General features: G+C 37.5%; 1 protein-coding gene across 2 annotated transcripts; it reads left to right on the plus strand.

Annotated features, from left to right (window-relative positions):
* DYNAP (dynactin associated protein) lies at positions 1 to 26,642 on the plus strand. Of its 2 annotated transcripts, XM_060173906.1 has the most exons (4): positions 1 to 134; positions 19,066 to 19,156; positions 22,374 to 22,454; positions 24,031 to 26,642. In XM_060173906.1, exons 2-4 carry the CDS (start codon positions 19,100 to 19,102, stop codon positions 24,364 to 24,366), a joined length of 474 nt encoding a protein of 157 aa, XP_060029889.1. In that variant the 5' UTR covers positions 1 to 134; positions 19,066 to 19,099; the 3' UTR covers positions 24,367 to 26,642. The 2 variants fall into 2 exon arrangements, with proteins under 2 accessions (XP_060029889.1, XP_016041976.1); XM_016186490.2 differs by lacking the exon at positions 1 to 134 and having other exon boundaries at positions 17,820 to 19,156.

Below are 26,642 nucleotides of genomic sequence, written 5' to 3' on the forward strand. Positions count from 1 at the left end.
AGTTCATTCTACCAATATCTCACCATTCGAAACCCTGAGACATCCAACTTTGTCTTGTAAGACACTAAAACTACTTTAGACAGACTGCCCCTTGGAACACTGAGATCTGCAAACTTCACTTCTGTATTGTGCAAGTCCTTATCACCATTTCTTGCCCTAGTTTCCATCCCCATCTTTCTCTCTCCTTCTTCTCTTAGTTAATCCTCCAACTTTTTTTCAATTCCAACTTCGATGTTTTTACACTGTGCATAATGACTATTATTTTTTTTTTTCAAAAATCTAAAAAAAGGGTCAGTTTTTAAAGTGTAGTCACTTATACTCATTCTTCTTTAAATTACAAGGTAGATTGAATTTTAACAGTCGGCTCAAATTGTGAATGCATTTCTAATAATGACTTGTTCTTTGAAATATTAACTCTCCTAAAAGCTTAGACCGAGGAGAAGAGAAGCAATCAAGTGGTGTTACTTTATAAAGTACAGCTATGTATAAATAACGTTAAAGGACATAAATTATGATGAGGTTGTGTATGATTTAGCAAATCCTAACAATGGAATTTTCAAAGCTAACCTAATTACCAAATAATTTGATTATAGGAATATCTATCTATTGCCTTCTTAAACTGTAAGACAGCGGGAACCTCTTGCTTCCTCTATAAAGCCCCTATTTCTCCCAGTCCTGGAACCTCTGGGGTGGGGCTTACTTTCCTGCATGCTTCTCTCAATTCAAACCAACTGATACTGCATCTGCTGATTCCAACTTAATCAATGCAACTAGTACCACCTCAGCATGCTTCACTTTGGACTATGTCCAGAGATGTCAGGCGTGGAATGTCAACCCTTCAGCCTCATTACTCAGCCACCAGGTTCCAAATGCTACCATGATGCCAACTAAACTTCTCTGGGCAGAGGACCCCACCAATATGTCCTGGAGCTCTGCTTCCCCAGAACCCTACCCCATTAGGGAAAGAGAGAGACAGGCTGGGAGTATGGATCGACCTGTCAACACCCATGTTCAGTAGGGAAGCAATTACAGAAGCCAGACCTTCCACCTTCTATACCCCATGGTGACCCTGGGTCCATACTCCCAGAGGGATACAGAATAGGAAAGCTATCAGGGGGAGGGGATGAGATGCAGAGTTCTGGTGGTGAGAATTGTGTGGAATTGTACCCCTCTTACCCTATGGTCTTGTCAGTGTTTCCATTTTATAAATTAAAATTATAGAAAAATATGAAAAAAATTAGAAGATAGTCATTGAAACAATAATGTAAATAGCTCACCAAAGAAGATCATGTTTACGTTATGACTGCCATGGGAGTAATAAAGAAGTCAGACTTCAGCCTACCCCAGCTAATATGCTATAGAAGGAATGGTTTTAATGTGCTTTTGTCTTTATTTGATGATGGAGAAAGAGAGAGTAGAGAACAGAATGTGTCTTCCTCTATTTTCTTCAGCAATGTGTTATAGCTTTCATTGCACAGGTCTTATATCTCTATATCAGTTATTTTAGAAAATTTATAATTCTTTAAAAAAAGAAGATTTATTTGTTATGAAGATAAAAATGAGACATGAGAGAAAGAGGTGGGGCTTTGGATTGAACTTTTGCTACCTGGGGCCCCAGGCATGCAGGTTGGTGCTTTATAAGACAAAGTATTCTATATCCTTGACCCTAATTACTTTTTATTTTATGTGTTTAGGGAGTTCTAAGCCCAAGAAATTGAGCTTAGGAACTTAAACTTGTACTCTACCACTGAATCTCCAACTTGGTTCAATTATTTTATTTTATCTTTATGGGAGGTGGTACAGAAGGGGCAAAGCATTGCTGTACCACCATCCATGGATTTCTATTCATTTTGTCTTAGTTGCTCTCATACAGTGCAAGGAACTCATTCATGCAAGGCAGATACTCTTTTACTGAGTCATTCACCTAGTCATTTACTTATTATTGATGTGATTATAAACTGGACTGTTTAATTTCTTTCTATTTCAGTTTTTGCTTAGAGATAAGCAATAGATTTTTAATTTTGCATCCTATAACTTTACAGATCTATTATTTTTAATACATTTTAGTGAATTCTTTGGTGTAGATTGGCAATTTTTAAAAACACTACTTTAGATTTGTGATGTTCCATACAAGAACTTGATAGGATCACCCCATTCTGAAAAAAGCCTCAGCTCAATTCAACAATACTTTATAAGTTTTCACTATTACTATTTGTATTTATCTAAATAATAGTGTAAGTGTATGTGTGTGGAATATACATATATATATATATATATATATATATATATGGAGAGAGAGAGAGAGAGAGAGATGCTAACTGTTCAGCTCTGCTTTTGGTGGTGCCAGGGATCACACTTAGGACATCTGAGCCTTAGCCATGAAGTCTGGTATATTCCCTTTGGAGTACTTCTCTAGCTCTAAAGTCTCACTATTCTGCAAAATGTTTATGTAAATAAAGTAGGCAATGTGACTTTCCTTATCACAGACTAGAAAGAATGTAATTCATGCAAGTAAAAATGTAATTGTATGCAAGTAAAAATACCATTCAGCTTTTGATAAGTGTTTTAGTCTATAAATAAGCAAATAGACAAGAGGTACCACTATTGTGGACTTTTCTTCTTGTTTGGTCCACGTGTTTTCTCTGTCCCTGTCTCTGTCTCTTAAGCTTATTTGTCTCTGATTGTCTAGATTTTCACTGGAATCCTGCCTGCCTACATAACATCTTATGGCCAGCACATTGCACCAACAGGAGGTCACATCATGCAAACAGAACTTTGTCACATGTGAGAGTGTTATGAGTGCTTCTGCTCTAAGCATGACATATTAGTAACTTAGGAAAAAGATGTCAAGAAGCCCATCATAGGAAAGAGAAGAAGCCATTAAAAAGGAAGAAATGAAGACATGTGATAAAGGAATCAAAAGAGGATAGTATCCTCAACCATGTCAAACCATGAGAGAAAACAAGGTCCAATAAGAAAAGACAGATGCTAATTAAATTTAGCAATGGAAGAGTCATTAGGAAAATTACAGAACAAACAGGAATTTTGGGGGAATGGAGAAGCCAATAGGTAGCATAGAAGAGTGAATGTGAGAGAAGAAAGGAACACTGTATTTAAATGTCTTCATAAAAACCCTAGGTTGCAAACTGCTATAAAGAAATAAAAACAATTAAACTGGATTGTGTAATTCCATTCCAGGTGGTCCACTCCCCAATGAAGTCCCCAAACCTAGATATAGTCCAGGTCCCCTAAGATAGAGCATAGGTTTACCCGTGTCTATAAACTAGGGGAAAATATATATACCTGAAAGCAGAAGTACACAAGAGCATGCAGGGAATACCCCCAACACTTCATCTGCACTATTGCAGTCTTTAGGTCCATAATTGTTCAACAATTTGTTTGGCTTTGTATGTTAACTCTCTTTTCAGCCACCAGGTTCCGGATGCCAGCATGATGCCAACCAGACTTCCCTGGACAGATGACCCCATCAATGTGTACTGGAGCGCCACTTCCTCAGAGCCCCATCCTACTAGGGAAAAAGAGAGACAGACTGGGAGTATGGATCGACCAGTCAATGCCCATGTTCAGTGGGGAAGCAATTACAGAAGCCAGACCTTCCACCCTCTGCAACCCACAACGACCCTGGATCCATACTCCCAGAGAGATAGAGAATGGGAAGGCTATCAGGGGAGGGGATGGGATGTGGAGATCAGGTTATGGGAATTGTGCGGATTTGTACCCCTCTCATTCTATGGTTTTGTTAATGTCTCATTTCTTAAATAAATAAAAAAAAACTGGATTGTAGGTCTAAGGGCACCTGATTTAGTTTCTTTGCTTACTTGCTTTCAGGTGGTAGTGGTTGAACGTATTTGTATACTGAGAGGAGGGAACAGATTAGGATATTAAAAAAAAATCTATTTATGAGTTGTTGTTTATGTGCCCTGACCATCACTGATTTCTATCTGCAGATGTTGAATCTGATTAGTCACTTAAAGGCAGGCCCTAAGATGTAGTCTTAGCACACAGACTTAAATGCAACATGTTCTAGATTCATTTCCTGGAATAGTAATGAGCCAGAGCTGAGCAGGAATATGTATATATTCACCTCTAAACTGTATGCACTTTAAAACTAGATCTGTATAACAAGATATATGATAAGATAAATATAGATCTAGGTCTTAAGGTGCATACAATTTTGAGGTGAAGACATTTTTACTAGGACCGGAGAGGTTTGCATAGGCCACATTTAAACCCTGACACCATACAGGAGGTGCTCTGGCCCCTAAGGTGAAATCTTCTCTTTTTCTCTGGCTCTCTGTGCATAAACATGTATGCTGGGGTAGTGAAATAGTTCATACATGTGTGAGGCCCAGATCCAGGAGGAAGAAAAAGAGATCTCCTCTGACTTTTTGTTAAAGATCAGTGCTACAGAGAAATAAAATAATAAACAGTGCATTTCATAATGACTAAGGGTGATATATTTTATGTAGAATTATCAAGAAAGACAGAGAGCTAAACAGAACAGCAATTCATGTAGCTAACCATGGCAAAAATTCCCTACTTATATTCATTAGAGGCTGACAACAGAGTGAGCATGGGAGACAAAGTGGCAGGAGATGATGGCGTCAGAGCAATGGGATGAGGAGATTGGTTGAACAGGGCTCACTCTTATACGAGGGTGCACAATACCAGGCCCATCCTTCATAGTAAATGAAATGGGAATTCACTGTAGGGTTTTTTAGCTAAATTTTTAGCAAGAAAATAATAGTCTTGAATGCTATATAGTGAACAGGACATAAAGGATCAGAGTAGAGGCAAGGTGACTAGTTTGGAAGGAATTGAAATAATCCAGATAAGAGAAGATTAAAATTTGTCTCAAGAAGGTAAATGGTAAATGCTAGGATTTGGGATTTTGGTGAGAGCCATTATATTTGCTCATGGTTGAGTTGTTGGGCGTAGGAGGAAAAGAATGACTTTGTAAGTCTTGTGTTGTCCAACAGAAATGGTAGAAGTAACCTCTTACTGAAGTGGGTGACAGTGTAGACACTACCAAATTTATTTATTTGTTTGTTTATATAGTAACTGGGACTTCACCACTCTAAGACAACCTTTTGTGTAGAAAGAGACAGAGATAGGACATAGAGAAAGACACTACTTACCCTATAGCAATGGTTTATTTATTATAGTGGAGCTGGGCTTGACCCTGAGTGGTGTGGGTGATGAAGCAAGCACACTGTCCAAGTAAACTATCTTGCCTGCAGCACTTAGAGGCTACAATGAAGGAAGATTACTTTTGTAACATTTAACTGTAATGCAACTCCCACCATGCCTCCTTCATCTGCTCCACCACTAGGTGAACTGCTAGGAAAGCCCAGGAAATGTCTCTGCCACTGGCACGAAGTTTAAACCATGCAAGTCACTGCCTGCAGGGAGAGCCTCCTACCCCAGTTCTCCTTTCTATTCAGAATAAAAAGCAATCTTGTTCCTTTCCCCGGCTCATCTCAAGCTACTTCCGGACCTACCTACAGCCCTGCCTGCTGTCCCCACAAAGTCTTCTCCTGTGAGTAATAAATCTCTTCATGTTGTTTATGTGCCATCATTAGTCTTAAAATACAAGTCAGAGTTTGGGTGAGGACATCCACCCATCTATGCAGAACACCATCGACAGAGACAAATAGGCTCTGTAATATTGTTGAAGGGCTGTGTGTGTGTGTGTGCGCATGTGTGTATGTTTTATGTGTGTGTGTGTGTGTTGTGTGTGTGTGTGTGTGTGTGTGTGTGTGGCGCGGGGAGTAACGTATGTGTGAAAGGAGGGCTAAGGAATTCAAACTTGAATGTACATGTTTAAATTGCTTGTTAGATAGTGGAGTGACAGTGTTGGGTAGACAGCTATGTGTCTGGAATTTAGAAGATAATGCCAGGCTGTAGATTGAGACTGAGGAGTCATAAGCATGTGGATGGTACTTTCAACTGTAGACAGGATGCGTTCACTCAACATAAAGAGGGGAGTGAGCCTAGGAGCTGGGCCCTGGCAATCTAATAATTAGAGGTTGCAGAAAGGGGGAGGAACCTGTATGACTTTATGCGAAAGCATGCCTAAATAGAGTGGTTCCCTGGAAACTAAGTAAATAGGGGAGGGCAGTTAGGCCATTGCTGCCAGGTCAACATGCATTCTTTCCAGACAAAGTTATTCAGCAAGAAGAATAAAACCAAACTAACTAACCTTCACTAATAGGAAAAATGAAAGTTTAACCATAAATAAACTTAAAACCAACAACCATGAAATTGTGAATGAATGAGTACCTACAAATATGCTGTGACTATGTGGGATGTGGGCGTTGCACTGGGCCACCCAGGCATCTCTAAGATTCAGGTACCAGCAGTCCTCTCTCAGGGAGTCTCGATAGTGTACTTAAAGGACAAGGTGTTCCCCTAGTTGATGGGTGATGGTGGAAGGTACAGCATGTTTCCCTGAATGCTTGGCCGCTGAAAGGTCTGTCAGCAACTTAAGTGACTTAGTGAAGGACAGAAAGGCCTCTGCCAGCAACCATGATTCATCACTGTCCTGGCTGACATTCTTTGACTGTCTACTTTTCAGTTCAAGAATAACAAAAGATACCCCATTTCTGCCTTCCAACAACCAGGATGCCAGACCTCTTTGTTCCTCACTTCCCTCTTATTTTATCCAACAGAAAGGGGTCTTCCAGAGCTTAAGTGACACAGGCCTGGCTGATGTGATCCTGACAGATGTGGGAAGAGCTTTAGGAGTGAGGAATGAAGAAGCTCTCCATCTTTTCATACTATGTACTTGTTTCTCCAATAAGCAAGCCCCAATATGCCGAGAACCATAGAGACAAGTGAGGTGAAGGGATTACTGTCACTATCTCCCAATAAAATAAATAAAAAAGGAATTGCATATTTAAATTAATCGAGTAAAATGCTCTCTCAATAAACATACTTAAATCTATACACTTGGGACCAGGTGGTGGTGCACCTGGTGAATGCACATGTTACAATGCACAAGAACCCAAGTTCAAGACCCCGGTCCCCACCTGCAGTGGGAAAGTTTTGCAATTGGTGAAGAAATGCTGCAGGTGTCTCTCTCTCTCCCTCCCTCTCTATCTCCCCCTCCCCTCTCAATTTCTCTCTGTCTCTAGCAATAAATAATGATAACTTTTTAAAAAAAATCTAGACATTGAAAAAAACTCCTTTCCTCCTTCTGTCCCTTCCTTCCTTCCTTCCATCCTTCCTTCCCGTCCTTTTCATTTTTCTTCTCTTGTTTTTTTAGTGGTGGGATCAAATTTAGGGCCTCATACGTATGAAATATGTGCTCTGTCATCTGCTCTGCCTTTTATGCTACACTAAATATCAGTCTTATTCAAAGACCCTAGAAATGACTTACATTTCTACGTTTTATAAGCATTACTTTACTCTGTTTATATAGTAAACTTCAGTGTTCAAGTCATCCATTCATTCATCTATTAAGCAAACAATTTTTGAGTAGAGGATTTTCTGTGTGCCAGATCTGTTTCATGTGCTTAGTAGTAATTCAGCCAGACATAGTCTCTGACCCAGGGATACCCCCCATTAATGAAGCAGGGATAAAATTCAAGTAAAATCTACAATTCCAGATGAAGGCATTCTGATGTATGGGGAGAAAACTCAAGGGTTAGAGTCAATTTGCTTGTTGGTATTTATCCAGCTGCCAATAGTCCTATACCTTCAGAGTATTATTCCTGTTCTTGGTAAGATGCGGTGATTATTGTATTTTATTTGGTTGTTTTGAAGAACGAACCTCTTAGAACCCTAAGTAAGTTTTCAGATACAAAAATACATAGGAAAATGTTTGGTGTGTTGAGTACCCTGATAAAAGTCTTGCATAACTGGAACTATTAAATGAAAGCAGATGGATTTGGAAAAGAGGCCACAACCCCATTATATGGAAACTTGGTTTCATTTTAGTGAAATGTCAAGTTACTTATTTTATTCTACAAAAGCCTATGAGATATTTTTTTAGGTGCTCAGCAATGTGCTAAGTGATGGAAATTCTAAGGAAAATGTGGTAGGACAACCAACTATTTTTAAAAATTTATTATCTTTATTTATTGGATAGAGATAGTTGGAAATGGAGAAGGGGAGATAGAAAGGGAGAGAGACAGAGACACTCCTGAAGTCCTGTTTCACCACTTGCAAAGCTTTCCCATTGCAGCTGGGGACAGGGGCTGGAAACTAGATCCTTGCACATTATAGCACGTGCACTCAACCAGGCATGCCACCACCTGGCCTCTCCCAATTAAATTAAATTAATTAATTAAACACTGGGGCTTGGTGCCTGCACTACAAATCCTCAGCTCCCGGCAGCCTTTTTTTTTTTTCTTTTTCTTTCTCTCTTTCTTTTTAAGAGAGAAATTGAAAGGAGAGAGGAGATAGAGAGGGGGAGAGAAAAGACTGACACCTGCAGACTTGCTTCACCTCCCGGCAGCCTTTTTTTTTTTTTTCTTTTTCTTTCTCTCTTTCTTTTTAAGAGAGAAATTGAAAGGAGAGAGGAGATAGAGAGGGGGAGAGAAAAGACTGACACCTGCAGACTTGCTTCACCTCTCTTGAAGTGTCCACCCTACAGGTGGGGAGCAAGACTCCAACCTGTGTCCTCACACATGGTGATATGTACACTTAACCAGGTGCACCACCACCTGGCCCCTGACACTATTATTTGTAAAATTTATTACTTAAAAGAATTTAAAATGTGTGTTTGAACTCTGCTGCTTATCCACCTCCCTGCTCTTTTTTTTTTTTTTTTGGCTCCAGGGTTATCACTGGGGCTCTGTGACTGCACTATGAATCCAATGAGACCATTTATCCCATAAATGTTGTTGGATAGGATAGAGAGAAATCGAGAGAGGAGGCAAAGGCAGAGAGGGGGAGAGAAAGACAGACATCTGCAGACCTGCTTCTACTGCTTGTGAAGCGACCCTCATGCAGGTGGGGAGTTGGGAATTCAAACCAGGATTCTTTTTTTTTAAATATATATATTTTTTAATTTAAGAAAGGATTAATCAACAAAACCATAGGGTAGGTGGGGTACAACTCCACACAATTCCCACCACCCATTCTCCATATCCCACCACCTCCCCTGATAGCTTTCCTATTCTCCATCCCTCTGGGAGCATGGACCCAGGGTCATTGAGGGTTGCAGAAGGTAGAAGGTCTGGCTTCTGTAATTGCTTCCCCGCTGAACATGGGCGTTGACTGGTCGGTCCATACTCCCAGTCTGCCTCTCTCTTTCCCTAGTAGGGTGTGTCTTTGGGGAAGCTGAGCTCCAGGACACATTGGTGGGGTCTTCAATCCAGGGAAGCCTGGCCAGTATCCTGATGGCATCTGGAACCTGGTGATTGAAAAGAGAGTTAACATACGAAGCCAAACAAATTGTTGAGCAATCATGGACCCAAAGCTTGGGATAGTGGAGAGGAAGTGTTAGAGAGGTACTCACTGCAAACTCCAGTGTACTTCTGCTTTCAGGTATATGTTTTGCAGTAGTTTATAGATACGTGTGAAGATATGCTCTCTCACACAGAAACTGGTGTATATCTAGGTTTTGGGACTTTGTTAGAAAGTGAACCACCTGAGATGAAATTAGAGTATACTATGAAAGGAAAGGTCTCACCCGAGTAATGAAGCTGAAGGGTTGTCATTCCACACGTGAAGTCTCTGGACAGAGCCTAAGTGAAGCATGTTGAGGTGGCCATCGTTGCGTTGATTAGGTTGTGATCGGCAGATGCAATATTATTTGATATGGATTGGGAGAGGCATACGGGAAAGTGGGCCCTATCCACTCATCAACAGAAGTTGACTAAGAAGATCTGAAAGGGAAACTAAAAGCAGGACCTGACCAAATTGTAAATAGGGCACCAAAGTAAAAACCCTGTGGTGAGGGGTAGACATGCAGCTTCCTGGGCCAGTGGGGGGTGGGAGTGGGTGGGAGGGATGGGTCACAGTCTTTTGGTGGTGGGAATGGTGTTTATGTACACTCCTAGCAAAATGTAGTCATATAAATCACTAGTTAATTAATTTGAGAGGGGGAAAATCAATTGTATGTCTCCAAGTTTTTCAAAACACAAACTGAATCTTTTTAATATATAGGCTGTGTATTTGATATGCAGACTCTCTCAAAAGCCTAGACCAAGTAGTTCAGAAGCATCCAATAGCACAGCTATATAGGAGATACTGGGTACTGTACAGCAAACCCTAACAAAAGGACTTTTCAAAGTTAACCCAATTATCTATTAATGTGATGATAACATTAACTGTCAATTGTCTTTTTGAACCCTAAGACAGCAGGAACCTCACATCTCCACTATAGAGCCCCTACTTCCCCCAGTCCTAGAACCCTTGGATAGGGCCCACTTTCCCGTATGCGTCTCCCAATCCATACCAAATAATATTGCATCCGCCGATCACAACCTAACCAACGCAACGATTGCCACCTCAACATGCTTCGCCTCAGACTGTGTCCAGAGACTTCACGTGTGGAATGACAACCCTTCAGCTTCATTACTCGGGTGAGACCTTTCCTTTCATAGTATACTCTAATTTCATCTCAGGTGGTTCACTTTCTAACAAAGTCCCAAAACCTAGATATACACCAGTTTCTGTGAGAGAGAGCATATCTTCACACGTATCTACAAACTACTGCAAAATATATACCTGAAAGCAGAAGTACACTGGATTCTTACCGGCCCTTGTGCTTGGTGCCATGCTTATTTACCCCACTGCACTACTGCCTGGCTCCCCCCACCCCCCAATTTTAGTTTTATAGCTTTTATAAATCAAAAGGAAGAAAGGAGAGAAAACACAAAGGGAGAGAAAGCACCAAAGCAGTACTCCTTCACCATACATATGCTCGCCTCTCTTTGGTTCTCTCATGTCGTGCCAAGGATTAATCTAAAGTCTCATGCATGCTGAACCACTCCCTGGCCCAGTGAGCTGGTACTTGATAGAGCTGTGCCAGAAGCAAGCTGAGGATGCTGTAAAGACACGCAGAAGAGCAGCATCAGACTTAGCAGTGGGTGGCCTTGTTTTTCATTTTGCTGATCACCAGACTTGTTTTTGAGTAAGCCAAGTCTAGAAAAAAAATTTTTGATATTAATTGTATCAATATGTCTATTTTCCTCATCAGATATGAATGTCTAATGTCCATTGTGAAAGGTTAAATAATGCCCCCATAATCCTTAGAGCCTGTAGGTATTACCTAGCATATCAAGAAATGGTGTAGTAATGAGTAAGTGAAGGATCTTGAACTGATGGGTCCCATTGTTACAAGGCTCCATGCAAGGAAGAGGTAAAAGACAGACTTAATATTTGTGATATGGAATTGGAGGTGAGGAAAGGACTGTGAACCAAGAAATATAATCAACTTCTAAAAACTGAAGAAAGCAAGGACATGACACTTCTCAAGAGTCTCAAAAAGGAATGCAACAACCTGCTTAGTGGGGGAAGATTCATGGTTTTGGGAACCAGTGAACTACAAATCCCCACTTCTTCAAACCACACACTGTCCATTTTCAAGAGTGAGAAGCTGTCCATCTCTTATTTAGTTCATAGTTATCTTTGAGGTAATCTCAAACTGGGAAATAACTGCTGGAAATAATTGCTGGCAAGAATTGATGAATTACTGTGAATCAGCAAATAACCAATTTATCCAGAACATAGTTATTCAGAGAGTCTTACATCATTTTCCAGTATCTTGCAGGAACCCAAGATATTCTAGGCTGGGACATTTCCTACATCTCCTATAACCAATAACTCAATTTCTACCTCCTATAACCAATAAATAAATAAATAGAATTAAAAAAATTAAAAATAGAAAGGACAATTGTCAAGTGTTGAATGTTTATATGAGTTGATGAGAATCAGGAAAACTCTCATGCAGAACAGACAACAGAATGTCATGTAGTTATCAAGCAATGATTAATAAGCTCTAGAGATATAAATAGGACACCTCCCCTTTTTTTTTCTGGAACTGAGATCTCATGAATGTACAATTTCATTATTCTGGGCCAACTTTTTCAGTGAGGGAGAGAGAAAGAGACACCAAGAAGGATTCAGAGGCTCTAGTGGGGGTTGTATTGTTATATGGGAAACTGGGGAATGTTATGCATGTACAAACTATTGTACTTACTGTTGAATGTAAAACATTAATTCCCCAATTAAAAAAATTTTAAAAAAAGAGACACCAGAGCACCAAAATGATTCCCAAATATCTAACTCTCATCTGGTGCTAGGGCTTCAAACTGGGCCTTGCAGATGAAATATTCCTCTGGCCCTTATAGACAAATTTTTCACAACCCCAAATAAAATACAAAATGGATGTACATGTTGCATTTATCAAAAAGTAGCCATTCCTTAATGTGGTAGTTAGAATGTCCAATAAGCAAACAGTTCTCCTAGCCTCTTGATTTAATAATTAAATTTGTTTGTAATTAGGTAACATTGTTTTTAAGAATTTGAGCAAAACCATCCCTTGTGGAAAAACTTAGACTATCTTAAATTGGAAGGGAAGAAAATATTATGCAATAAATGTTCACGGTAAATTGATTCAGTATGTGAGAAAAAACAGAAGTTAACTTTGAAAAGGTCAATTATTTTGAATATGAAAATATAAAAACCAGAGATAATTCACTTAAGCACCTAAATTTTTTAAACTTTGGTAAGTTAAAAATAATCCCACAAAAAATTTAGGAGATTGAGGGGGATGGGCACCAAACTCTTATGGTGATGTGGAACTATACCCTTGTGAACCATTACAAAATTATTAGTGAAAAAAATTGTTTTTATTTATTTTCCCTTTTGTTGCCCTTGTTGTTTTATTGTTGTAGTTATTGATGTCGTTGTTGGATAGGACAGAGAGAAATGGAGAGAGAAGGGAAAGATAGAGAAGGGGAGAGAAAGACACCTGCAGACCTGCTTCACTGCCTGTGAAGCGACTCCCCTGCAGGTGGGGAGCTGGCTGCTTGAACCAGGATCTTTATGCCAGCCCTTGTGCTTTACACCATGTGCACCTAACCCGCTGTGCTACTGCCTGACTCACAATGAAAATTAAAAAAAAAAAATCATACCACAAAAAAAAAAATCAGGGAACAATCACTACTGGGAAAACATTTGCAAAACATAAGATTAAAAAAAATATTACTTTTTTGCATATATGTATTCTTTCATATGTATATTCTGAATTTACATATATGCTTCTGTAGTATATATGTATACAATAAAACTGTAGTTTATTTTAGGTTATTTGTGGATATTGTATTTCCCTGATAAGCTTCTAGACAATTTTCATAGACCTGAATATTTCTTTATGTGGGATTCTATGTTCAAGTCATCACAACAGTGGGAGAGACTCAAATTTGTTTTCTTTCATTTTGATTTGTAGCTTATTTCAGAGCCATAAGAAGTGCAAATATTTCAACTATTCACATTATCTTGGAAATTTATTTTATTTCTTTGTATTATTATCATCTGCTACTTTGAACAGTTGACATGCCCAGGATTTACAATTATCTCCATAATTTTGACATTTACATAAACTTTTTATTTCAAAATATGTACAGTGGAACTCAGACACCTAATATGTTCAATTCTTCTAAAGACTCTGAATAATTACTCCTCCTTTTACCTTTGTGTATAATATAGAAAAATTCTAGACATTTCAGAGAAAACCATATCAATTCTGGCTACAAACTTGTGATTCACGATGCTATATGAACGAGATTTCAGTAGCTGACAAAAGATATTATCCCTGACTTCATGTCACCTTCTGTGTGAGTGGCAACTCTGAAAACTTCGAAGGTCAGGAGGGAGAGAAAACTTAAAGGCTAGAGCAAAAAGAGATGTCATAATAGATTAGGTCAGACCATGCAGTTTAAGGGTCAGTACAAGTTTAAGGATTAGTAAAAGTTCTTTAATATGCTAGTAAGATCAGCAAACAAAGAAGACAGAAGATGAAAATGAACTCAAGAGTACACAATGACTGTGCAAATAATCTGGGGCCTTAGTGCAAACTTTGCTTCATTTTAGGAATTGCTATATTTTTTAAAAAAATGTTTATTAGTGATTTAAGAGCAGTTTACAAGGTTATAAGATTATGAGAATATGGTCCCACACTGAACCCACCATGACTGTTCTGTGCCCTCCCTATCCCCACCCCCGACTCTCCCTCTAGGATTCCCCCCTCCTTGACTATATAGTTTTCACAAAGTCTTAGTGACAGTTTGGCTGCTTTTTTCTTTTTAACAAATTTGTGTGCTTCGGTTCTTTATATTGCATATGAGTGAAATCATCTGATAGTTAACTTTCAGATAAAGGTAGGTTATTTGGTAATAGATATAAACTATAGCAATTAGAGTCCTTGAACACATATAATAAATTACAGATCCTCAAGGTATTACATATGATAAGAAGTTTGGGAGGGAAAAAGTCATAGGAAAGAATAAAAGTAACAGAAAATGACATAATTTAAAAAGACATAAAGAACTGTGTGCATGTGAACTGTTATAAATAAAGCTGTTATATAGATAATTTATATACAAATACATTTAAGAGAATTAAAAGAAAACATACACTGTTCAGACAAAGAATAGTGAGACAAAAGCAGGTTTTTTTTTAAGTAAAGTCTCTATGTAACCACTGTGCTATTTCTCTAGTTGCTTTTAATGTCTTCATAGTTTTTCTTATTACTGTCTATATGTGAGAAAACCATTCATAGATATACTTGCCAATACTTGATTTTCATTATTGAAGCATTTCACTGCACACTCATATCACAATCTGCTTGTCAGTTTTGCTGTTGATATATATTTAGGTTGGGCTTAATGATGATGATGGGCTTGATGAGATGGATTTATTTAGTTGATGGGACAAGAAAGAGAGAGGAACACTATTCAGGTGTATGCAATGTTGGAATCAAACCCACGCTTCACTTGCGGAAGCTTGCCAATTCTGTGCTTTACCTACATGTTTACCTTCTCATCTCAGGTTTGTTTTTTTTTTTCTCCAGGTTGTTTAACTGGCAAAAGTAATGCTACTATTACTGTTCTTTTAAGTGTGTGTGTGAGAGTGTGTTGTTCTTAGGAACCTATCAGGAGTGGAAGAGCTATATAGCCTATCATATGAGTATCTTCAAATTTGCTATTTAATGCCATATGCTTTTCAAAACATCTTGCCAACTTATATTGCTGTTAGCAGTATATTTATTCGTTTGTTAATATTTTTATCAATATGCTTCATGAGTTTTCACTAAAACATTATTCTTCTATTTGTTTCTAGATACTTAAAATTTTTCTTTAAACGTCTTTCATATTTTTGAATATTTGTTTCTAATAAAAACAAGAATGATTACTTATGCATATATAACTAGAAATAATGTATTAAATTTTTTAATCTGTATTATCTAAATGTCTTAAATTACTGTTTTGTATCCACTAATCTTGCTAAACTCTTACTCATTCTAATGGTTTGCTTAAGTGTTTGTTATTTGAGTGTCTATGTTTAAAATCATACTGTATGTAAGTAAGAATAGTATAGCAACTTTACATCATTACTTGCTTCTTTTCTTCTTCTTTTTTTTTTTTTTAAATTGCTTATTTTCATTCCCTGTTAGAATCTTCACTAAGGGGCAGGAGTACATAACATAATGGTTATGCAAAGAGACTCTCATGCCTGAGGCTCAGAAGCCCCAGGTTCAATCCCTCCACACCACCAAAAGCCAGAGCTGAGCAGTGCTCTGGTGTTTCTCTGTGTCTTTCTCTGTCTTTCAAAAATAAAATAAATAAAATAATTTTTTAAAAAAAGAATCTTCACTAAGGGGCAAGAATTACAATGCTTTTTCTTCTTGTCTTGTTACATTTCCTGTTTCCATAACACCTTTTCCCATATCACACCTCTTCCAATTTACATAGCTGGCAAGTTTTCTTTCTTTCCTTTTACCCTATCCTGTTTTTCCATTCGTGTGTGTGTGTGTGTGTGTGTGTGTGTGTTGGTGATAATCTTGGACTTAGATTTTGTTTACTTTAAAATGATGTATTTTAACTTTTTGATATTTTCTAAATTTTATTTATTTACTTGTATTATTGGATGCAAAGAGAAATAGAGAGGGAAAGAGGAGATAGAAAGAGGAAAGACACCCACAACACTACTTCACGGCTTATGAAGATTTTCTTCTGTAGGTGTGGACTGGGTGCTTGAACCCAGGTCCTTGAACATGTTAACATGTATACTCAACCAAGTGTGTCACTGTCTTGTCCCTTCTAATAGACACTTTTGCTTGATAGATATTTTTAATTTGCCAGTAATTGATTTTCAGTGCATTGAATATATATATGGATATATATATATATATATTTATTATCTTATGACTTTCATTTTTATTTTAGAGAGTTGATATGTGGGGGCTGGGTGGTGGTGCTCGCAGTTAAGTACCCATATTACCATGCACAAGACCTGGGTTTGAGCACCTGCTTCCTACTTGCATGGGGGATGCTTCATGAATGGTAAAGCAAGTCTACTGGTGTCTCTCTCTCCTTATCTTTATTTTCCCTCCTCTCTTAATTTTTCTCCATTCTATCTAATAAAAAAAACTAGAAAATAAAACAAAAATAAAGCATGAAAAATGGCCGCCAGGAGCCATGGATTGGTAGTACTGGCACCAAGCCCAAGTGACAACCCTGATGGCAGAATCATAATAAAAATAAATAATAATGATAATAATGTAATAAAAATTCCATAGTACAACTCAAAAGTAACCAAAGAATGAGACCTGAGGCCACATGGAGGACAGGGAGTTACATTTATTTTATGTTAAGGGATTACAGGCCGACTCCTACCAGACCTACACATGCTCGTCCCGCAGCACCCAGCTTTTCTCAGTTTCAAACTGGGCGCAGCACAAGCTGATGCGTTAGAAACAATGTCCATCAAGGTACTGACAATAAAGGTGAGAGCATTTGGTTACCATTAGAGCCTGCTTGAATGTAGAAGTGGGTGTTCACCAGGAGCCTATAGATTTTTCATTTTGATAATAATAATAATGATGATGATGATAATGGAGATTTCATATGTCACTATAATAGATTGTGGTAGCTACATGTCAAAGAAAAACTTGGAAGCCAGTTCCTGAAGTTTTTTTTGTCTCATTCTTTATTTTCCTAAAATTTACATGACCATTGAGAAGTTTAGAAATATAATGCAAAGGTCACAGTTATCTGACCATTTCTCATCAGTGGATTCTGATACAGATAAAATCACAGGCACACCGAATTAATTAATGAGCTAGTATATGCTAGATTTAGCCATAAGGAAAAGGAAGGAAAGAAGGTAGGGAGGAAGGAAGGAAGGAAAAGGAAGGAAGGAAGGAAGAGAAAAAGAAAGAAAAAGAGAAAAGTGGTGGCTGGCAAAATCTTTCATGGATGATGTTTGTGTTGGGCTAGCTTCGCGGGCGGGAGAGAGAGACAACCAGGGACTCATGGCTGAGTGGTACGCAGTTCAGTCTTTATTCATGTGGAACACCGCTCAATCTAAGCTATCTCTAATCACAATCTTGTCCTTATATATCCTGAAGCGGAAGAGTCAAGTCCGAAGAGGATGTACGTAGGATAGGGGGTGGGGAGAAGGAAAAAGCTTGCCAAACAGTGAGGATTAAACCAATGCCCTGGAGGCAGGGTGGTGCTTAGTTAACAGTAGTTATCTAAATAGAATACAGTGTTAAGCAGGGGGGATTAAACCAATGAAACAGAAGGGGTCTTAGAAGCAGAATTTAGAAGCAGACCAACAGTATTGCTTTCCCATGGGTGTGGTATTGGAGGCCAGCCCCACCACACTGAAGAAAGCTTTGTGCTGTAGTCTTTTCACTCTCCTTTTCTGCTTCTTAGTCTTTATTAAAAAAAGAAAAAGATAGCTGTTCAAAAAAGAAATGAATAGAAGAGGTGCAAGTTATAATGATGTATAGTAATTTAATATTTGTTTAATAAGAAATATAGAGATTTGAATTGGTTATATCATAAGTAACCCTAATACATATAAAAAGACTTGTTTGCTCTTGAATTGGGACATAAAACCATTAACATTTTGGAAATTTGTGTCACTCACCTTTTCACCAAAGTTGTCCTATAAGGAAATGTTTGATTAAAAAAATCTTCAGAGTCACTTTTTTCTGCTCTATTTTATTGTGTAGAACACTTTGCCAAGGGTCAGAGAATATCAACACGTAGAATATCAGGCACTATCTCGGCTTTGCCTGCTGCATCATGTCCGCTTACCCCTGTGAGAAGTGGCAATGTACCAGACATTCTTGGCTAGTTCCTACTCATAAGAACCAGAGGGATCATAACATAGCCTGAAGCACAACATACTGTGCTTTGAAGCAGCCAAGAAGGGCCTCATATAATGCATCATTTACATACAATCCAAAGGGACTGAAAGACATTGATCCTCTAGTTTTATCATTAACTCTAACTAGCATCATTTTAGTATTTTTTTCCTTTGCCCATCTCAATATGACTGCTGACTTGAATAGCATAGTAAGTAGATTTACTGATCATTCACCTACATTTATCATGATCCAGTAATCTCAACATTGTCTTATTTTTGGACAGTTTTGCTGTTAGTCACCAGCATAATCCTTCTGTTTGCTTAACCACAGAATTCAACAATATTCATAATTAAGGAGTGGCTTTGTGTGTTTTTAGAAGCAAAAACTAAATTCCTAAGCCGTGAGAAATCAAGTTCTAGTGATTTTAAATAGGTCTGGTGACATAAGAAAGGCAAGAGTTTACCTCTGGTCAGAATCCTAGAGTCTCACTTAAAGTTGAGATAATCTTCCATTTATTGTTTTTAAAGGCAGCAAATATTTCCATTTTATTTTTCCACAGCTAACATAAACTGTGTATTTTGTGGTTGAATTTGGAAATTTCCCCAGAAAACAGATAACAATTTGTTTACATAGTCCAGATTGAAGAAATAGAAAGTTATTAATTTAACATAAATCCAGTATCTACTCATTTCTAATCCCAAAGTGAGTGTTGGAAGCCTTTCTAATCCCAAGACCACTGGAATGGATAGAAAACAACAGAAGCAAACTGAGGACATTGAACAAAATGAGACTGAACTGGTAAGTACTGTAAATACTGTTTCATTGTTTCCATGTTTTATGCTTTTGCTCAAAGAACACATTTAGTTCTTCAAGGAAATGAAATATCATTTCTTTCCTTGTGTTGCTATCACAGGATGAATAGGATCATGGATGTGACTATCAGTAAACACTAACTGTTAAGGAAGTTATTTACTTAGTAAAGAGAACTTCCACATAATTTGAAAAGTGTGCATTAAACCATTTGCCTAAATTTTGATATGCCTATCAAAAACACATGGTAAGGCGCCAATAAGCAGATTTAGAGAAGGATTTAAAATGCTGTACTTTGAATGAATATTCACAGTATTTACATTTCTACATGTTTTACATTGAAGAAAATATTTTTCTTTTCCTACTGGCATACCGGTATTTAAATTAGTAATGGACAGAAGATCCATGGTACAAAGTTATGCTTCATATGTGTAAACCGTACTTCTTAGGAGAGTAATGAATTTCAATTCAAACGAATCTCTTCATTTTAGAAATATGGAAATGGGAAAGGAAGTCCACAAAACTACTTGCAGAGTCAGATACTAAACAAATTTCTCTCTTTCTCTCTCTGTCACACACACACACACACACACACACACACACACACACACATATTTATTATAGGAAATTATTTTTGTAAAATAATAATTTGTAAATTTAAAATTATTGTAAATTGATGAAAACTTGGTTGTGTAGAATAATGTATTGTGATGTGTGATATAGCTTACAAAGTATAATTGCCAAAAATAACTGCCTGTATTTGGAGTGTTGTTTTTTGTCTGTAGATATAAACCCATTGAGACATTTAGCTATATAAATTTTTAAAACTAGTGTTTGAGTTATAACATAATTGTAAATTAATGACTAATATCTTCATACATTGATTCTTATGGTACCAGCTCAATGAACAGAACAAGATGAAAGTATTCTTGTAATTTTTGTAACTAAAGTAGAAATGAAAAATAATGCCAAAGAAAAGATAAAAGTTTCTTTTTTAAGTCATGTAACTTAAAAAAAATATTCCTAACAAAGAAAAAGGCATTTCATAATTACCTTGAGGTTGAAGAACCACAAGAAAAAAAGAGTTCTCCCACCAAAAAAAAGGATAAACTTTATGATAAGGAATTGTTTTACAATTTGAAAAATTCATTATTAACTTCAGAAATTCAGTAACTCAACTAAAAATATAATTTATCCAATACTTCATATTGCAAAGAAACTGCCAGATCTCATTGCTTTGATATCATATGTACAACATTTTATATTCTTCTCCTTTTTATAATGATTTATGGTGTTTCCTCACAATACCAAAAACATGTGTGCATTTTGTCCCTTGAATCAAATTTGTTGATTATGCTAAAAAATAAGGTATGAGATTGAAAGTAAAAAGAAGTAATTAGACATTTTCATTTTGGGGTAATCTGAGAGCTTATAAACTCTTAACTCATCCATCAACAGAAGAAAAAAAAAGAAGAATTTTGAAAATCATTATTATATGAATTAATTTGTTTCCTTTAAAATGTTTAGAGGAAAATAGAAACTTAAAAAATATTGAGGAGGGGTTAATGATTTACAATCAACAGTCAACACAGTTGTTGGTATATGTGTAAAATTTCTTAGTTTTCTGCCTAACACCGTAACCTTCCATCTAAGTCCTCCTCCACCATAGTACACCAAGACCTGAAGCCCCCACCCTCACCCCAGAGTCCCTTAATGTGAGGCAATACACCAAACTCAGTCCAGATGAAAATATAAACTTTTAACAACAACAACAATAGTAGCAAAGTCAGTCCTGATTCCTCCCAGAGAAAATCATTGCTCAAGTTTGCTTCCTGCCACCCACTCTCCCATCATCTAATCTAATTTTGTTTTTTTGGGAAGGTTGATTTATTTTGCCACATGGAATTTTTGTCAGTTTGCCCAAGTTTTTTTTTTTCAAGTATCCCATAACAATCTTAACTAAATACAGAGAAATGAGACTTCATACTACTGAAACTTTACGAAAGAACTTTTTTTTGAGTTGTATTTCAGCTCCTCAGTGAAGTGTCGTGGTTTGTCTTTAAGTCCTATGATGCGCCATGCACTCAGCTTTTATGTATGATTTTCTGCAACAGCAGTGACTAATACACGCATACTCAAGAGCATCAGACAAGTGCTGGTATATATATAATCTTCTCATTTTATGATTGAACAATTGAATCTGTTTTTACTTTTGATAGACTGTATGGTTGTTGATTTAGATTTTATTTTTAAATGACCATAATTCACAAATAATGTTACTTTTATCTTTAACCTTTCTGTTATTCATTCTTAACTGACGACAACTTCTTTTTTTTTTGCCTCCAGGGTTATCACCGGCTAATACACTGGTCCTGGAGGCCATTTTTCTCATTTTGTTGCCCTTCTTGTGGTTGTTATTGTTGTCGTAGCACCTTTTGTTTTTCGATTAAACAGAGAGAAATCAACAGAGGAGGGGAAGACAGAGAGGAGGAGTGAAAGGTAGAAATCTGCAGACCTGCTTCACCCCTTTTGAAGCGACCCCCCTGTAGGTGAGGAGCTGAGGAATCAAACCAAGATCCCTGTGCTTCCGTACGCTTAATCCGCTGCGCTACTGCCCAGCCCCCCCATGACAACTTCTAAATAAAAAATAAAAAAGAAAGAAAGAAATATAGACTTGTGAGTCATCAGCTGATATGAGGAGGTTGATGTATTAGCAGCGTATTACCCAGCAGAGGTGGAATGCTTTCCTCAGGTTTTGAAGACTCTCTTCTAGCTTTATGTTAATTTCTTTGTATGCATTAAATTCTTAACTATTAAATAAAAAACTTCAATGAATATTGGTGGTAGAAGATGTTCTTCACTTCCATCTTTCAAGGTATATGGGGGCATATTATTGATACGGCTCATTGTTTTGAGGGAAATCTTTCACATTTGGGGATTCATTTGTCTGCTTTTGTCAGAACTGAATGCTGACATATGTTGAATGATCATCTATGGAGACAAATGGTCATTCTTTTTTACCCTTTTTTTGTGAAGAATTCATTTGTATAACTCATATTGTAAAATCATTACTAGAGTTGCAGATTCTCAAAGTCCTTGGTTTAATACAAATTGGATTCACTGTTTTATGTATATTTAATACGGAGATGTTCCCTCATCCTTAATAACTAGTGCTATTATTTATTTAAAAACTCTTTCTCTGCAGCTGCCGAGAAATCCATACTGTTCCAATGAAGGCGCACACTGTGGCTGCAGATTCCCCAACATGACCTTCCAACCACAGTTGGTAAGATTGGGGGCCCAAGGGGAGGGGTTCCTGTGGATCATTCTTTTGAAATAACTGTGAGACAGGCAGACTTTCCTATGCACCTCTGCAGAGCACTGCTCTCTCTCTTTTAAAAATTGTTTTATTTATAAAAAGGAAACATTGACAAAACCATAGGATAAGAGGGGTACAACTTCACACAATTCCCACCACCAGACCTCCATATACCAACCCCTCCCCTGATAGCTTTCCTACTCTAATCCTCTGGGAGTATGGACCCAAGATTATTGTGGGATGCAGAAGGTTGATGAACATGGGCATTGACAGGTCGATCCATACTCCCAGCCTGTCTCTCTCTTTCCCTAGTGGGGAAGGGCTCTGGAGAAGCGGAGCTCCAAGGCACACTGGTGGGGTTGTCTGTCCAGGGAAGTCTGGTCTGCATCTTGCTAGCATCTGGAACCTGGTAGCTGAAAAGAGAGTTAACATACAAAGCCAGATAAACTGCTCTCTTTTAAGCTTTACTCATCCACTTGTCCTCTGGCTACTCTGTAGTCACTCCTAGTCTCCTGGCGACTGGGATGGGGGTGGGGGCATCAATGCTGCATTCTTGTTCTTGGAGAGTCTTTCCCATACCCCTGACAATTATCTTTCTAATTTGAAGTCTTTCTAAGTACAATGAACTTTCTTTTATTTATGTTTAAGAAATAAAAATCATTTGAATAATTTCTTAATTTAAAAAATCATAGCATGCCATGTGAAAATGAAAAACAAAAGTGAGTGGTCCGGGAGGTGGTGCAGTGAATAAAGCACTGGACTCTCAAGCATGAGGTCTGGAGTTTGATCCCCAACTGCACATGTACCAGAGTGATGTCTGGTTCTTTCTCTCACTCTCTTCCTATACCTCTCATTAATAAATAAGTAAAAAAAAATTTTTTAAGTGAACAAAAAGAATACCTAATACTTACTATCACCAAAAGATAAACAATTCTCAGAGCTGGGTGGTGGCATACCTGGTTAAGCGCATGTATTGCCAGGCACAGGGATCCGAGTTCAAGCCCCCAGATGCCACCTGCATGGGGGAAAGCTTCATAGGTAAAGCAGTGTTTAGGTCTCTCTCTGTCTCTCTTTCCTTTTCTATCTCTTGCTACCACTCAATTTCTCTCTGTTCTATCAAATAAAATAAATAAAGTTAAAAAAACAGTTCAATTTCAACATAATTTTTATCATTTTCTTCTCCAGAGAAACTAATTAGCTAATTAAATATATATTAAATATGATGTTTGTAGATGTTACGGTAATAACCAAATGTGCTATATTTCTGAGCATCCATTTGCATTTGAGATGAAGCTTTATTACTTGAATTCAATGAAGTAATAAGAAGACGTTTTATTTTCATGGGCTTGTGAACAAGGTGTATGTATGTATGTGAAAGAAAGAAGAGTAGAGAGAAAGAATACGAAAAGGAGTTAATGCATTTGTGCATTCTAGTTACAGCATTTAGAATAATGAGACGTTAACCTTATTCTAATTAAAACCAGTTACCTACATCACTCTTGTGTAATTTGCTAAAATGTTAACTTTTCACAATCCCTTGTAGGTTGCAACAAAACCATGGTCACTCTGGAAGACATTTCTGGTGTGTCTGCTAGCCTGTCTAATTGCTACGACCCTTCTTGTCTTGGTCTTATATTTTGTCCACTTTGGCAAACCCAATGGCAGTGGCACCACTATCATCATTCATGCAGATGGAAAGTCCAGTCATATCACCTGCATCCCTGGTTCTTCTCTGCCTCCCACCTCCCCAACTCAGCCAACACCTCAGAGCACAGTGCCTTCTAACACTACAGTAGGCCAGAGCTCATCTACTGGAGTGCCTCTACCTGCTTTGAATACCACTGTAGACCATGAAATTATCATTGGTGATGAAATATGACATTTCCCAAGTCCTTAACCCTCCTCAAGACAAATCAACAACCCTGCACAGAAGGCATGTCCAAAGTGTCCCCTCCTCTTTGCTAAAAGTTTTCAAAACATTTGGCTTCTTGAGGTCTTATCCCTCTTGCTCAATCATTTGCTGGATTTCCCATAAGATGATTACTCAGTCTTAGGCCTTCCAATGTCCAAATAATTGGAAAAGAAAAATTTCAACTGATGGAGCTTGATTCACTCACACAATCTTGGAGTCTAGAGTTTTATTTCCAGCTGCCCTGTACAACCAACTTCATTTATCACCAAGGAGGAATTTAACTGCTTAAAGAGGCAGCCAGACCCTGCTGTGCTTAGCAGCCTGGATGTGGGTTTGTCAAGTGAAGGTTTGCTTGTTCATTTGGGTTTGTTCGTTTGTTTCTTTGCTTTAACCACCTTTTAAATGAGTATTTCACAATATTATTTATATTCCATGAGGAAAGAAGGAAATATCCAATTAAAAAGTGATTAGTGAAAATGAATTATTATGTGAATATATTATAGTTCCTCCTAGCAGGGAATTCAGATAGGCAAGAAGGGAAGTTCAGGAAGTCAACAATAACCAAGAATAACCAAGGAAAATTTCAGAGAAAGATTGGAAAGTGAAAAAGAGAGGAAGCTTCAAGGAGAGATAATTAAAATGGAAGTGCTCTAATAAACTTAAAAGCAAAAAGTACAGGAGGGACCGGGTAGAAACATACTTGGTAGAACAGACATATTATAATGGACAAGGACCCAGGTTCAAACCCATGGTCACCACCTTCAGGGGAAAAGTTTCACAAATAGTGAGGCAGTAGAGTCATCTCTATCTTCCCCTCTCTTCTCAATTTTTCTGTCTCTGTTCAATAAATAAATGAAAATTAAAAAAATAAAGGCTAAATTAGTTTTTAAAGAAGTGTGTTCAGAAACACACCAAGTGTAATAACAGATGTGTTTTATATATCTGTATTTTCTCACTAATATTGTCAACATTTTTTCCATGTTTGATATTTCTCTTAATCTCTATACTTCTTCAAGGCCTCTGTAAAATTACAAGGTTCAGATTGTGTATTATGATTTATATGTAACGTTGACTGCACAACATTTTTGATTTACTACAGTTCTTGTTCAATGTCACTTATATTCTGAGTGTTTACTACTTGCTGGAAGGATGTATACTTTCATGGAGTCTAACCAACCTACTCATTCCACCTGGCAACATCCGGACTCTACCAAAGGGAAGAGTCCTTTCCAGCTTATGACTTGTGATTCTCTTTTACATCTCTGGAGTTTTCCTTTCCAGCTTATGACTTGTGATTCTCTTTTACATCACTGGAGTTTCTGTATGTGCTTATAGTATCTCAAGCTTTCCTACAACAAAATATTTTGTGTTCTATACAAACCTAGGTTGACTTTCTGCATCCAATAGCATCTCATTTAGATAAGCACAGATCTAACAAAGTAGAATTTGACTGAGTTTGGAGTATCTCACCAAAGTAAAAATCTCAGAGTGGGAGGGAGAGATTAGATTTTTACTGCAAATAAATAAATAAACATAGATCTTTAGGACTTTCTGAATGATAAGAGTCTGCTAATGAAAGATGAGGCTTGTAGGTTTTTTCTTCAGATAAATAGTTTCTTTAGAAGGCTAGTACTATATCTCAGACTCTGAGATAAAATTTGAGTCTTTGAAAAATAATTTTTGTACCACAAATATGTTTGGATAACAGAATTTAAGAACTGTGAAAGGGGGAGTTGGGTGGTAGCGCAGCGGGTTAAGCTCAGGTGGCGTAAAGCACAAAGACCGGTGCAAAGACAGGTTCAAGGATCCCAGATCGAGCCCCTGGTTTCTCACCTGCAGGGGAGTCGCTTCACAGGCGGTGAAGCAGGTCTGCAGGTGTCTCTCTTTCTCTCCCCCTCTCTGTCTTCCCCTCCTCTCTCCATTTCTCTCTGTCCTATCCAACAATGACGACATCAATAACAACAACAATAAAACAACAAGGGCAACAAAAGGGAATAAGTAAATATTAAAAAAAAAAGAACTGTGAAAGGCATACACCTATTATAAAACAAATTTCATAAAGTGGTAGATAAAATTAAAAGAGTGGGTATGCTTATATTTTTATGTGATGTGCTTCTAAATATATTCATGTCTACCATGATCTTGATATCAATGCAAAAAAGAAAGTTTACAATTATTAGCCTCAATGATTTCTTATATAAGTTAAACTTTGTGGTAGAAGATAATAAAAGTTCTCAAAAATA

Source organism: Erinaceus europaeus, chromosome 15, assembly GCF_950295315.1.
Source record: "Erinaceus europaeus chromosome 15, mEriEur2.1, whole genome shotgun sequence".
Taxonomy (NCBI): Eukaryota; Metazoa; Chordata; class Mammalia; order Eulipotyphla; family Erinaceidae; genus Erinaceus; species Erinaceus europaeus.

Coding starts and splice junctions, on each gene's coding strand:
- DYNAP (XM_060173906.1), top strand. CDS start 19,100: ATGGATAGAAAACAACAGAAGCAAACTGAGGACATTGAACAAAATGAG. Junction 19,157..22,373: donor AACAAAATGAGACTGAACTG/GTAAGTACTGTA, acceptor CTTTCTCTGCAG/CTGCCGAGAAATCCATACTG. Junction 22,455..24,030: donor TGACCTTCCAACCACAGTTG/GTAAGATTGGGG, acceptor AATCCCTTGTAG/GTTGCAACAAAACCATGGTC.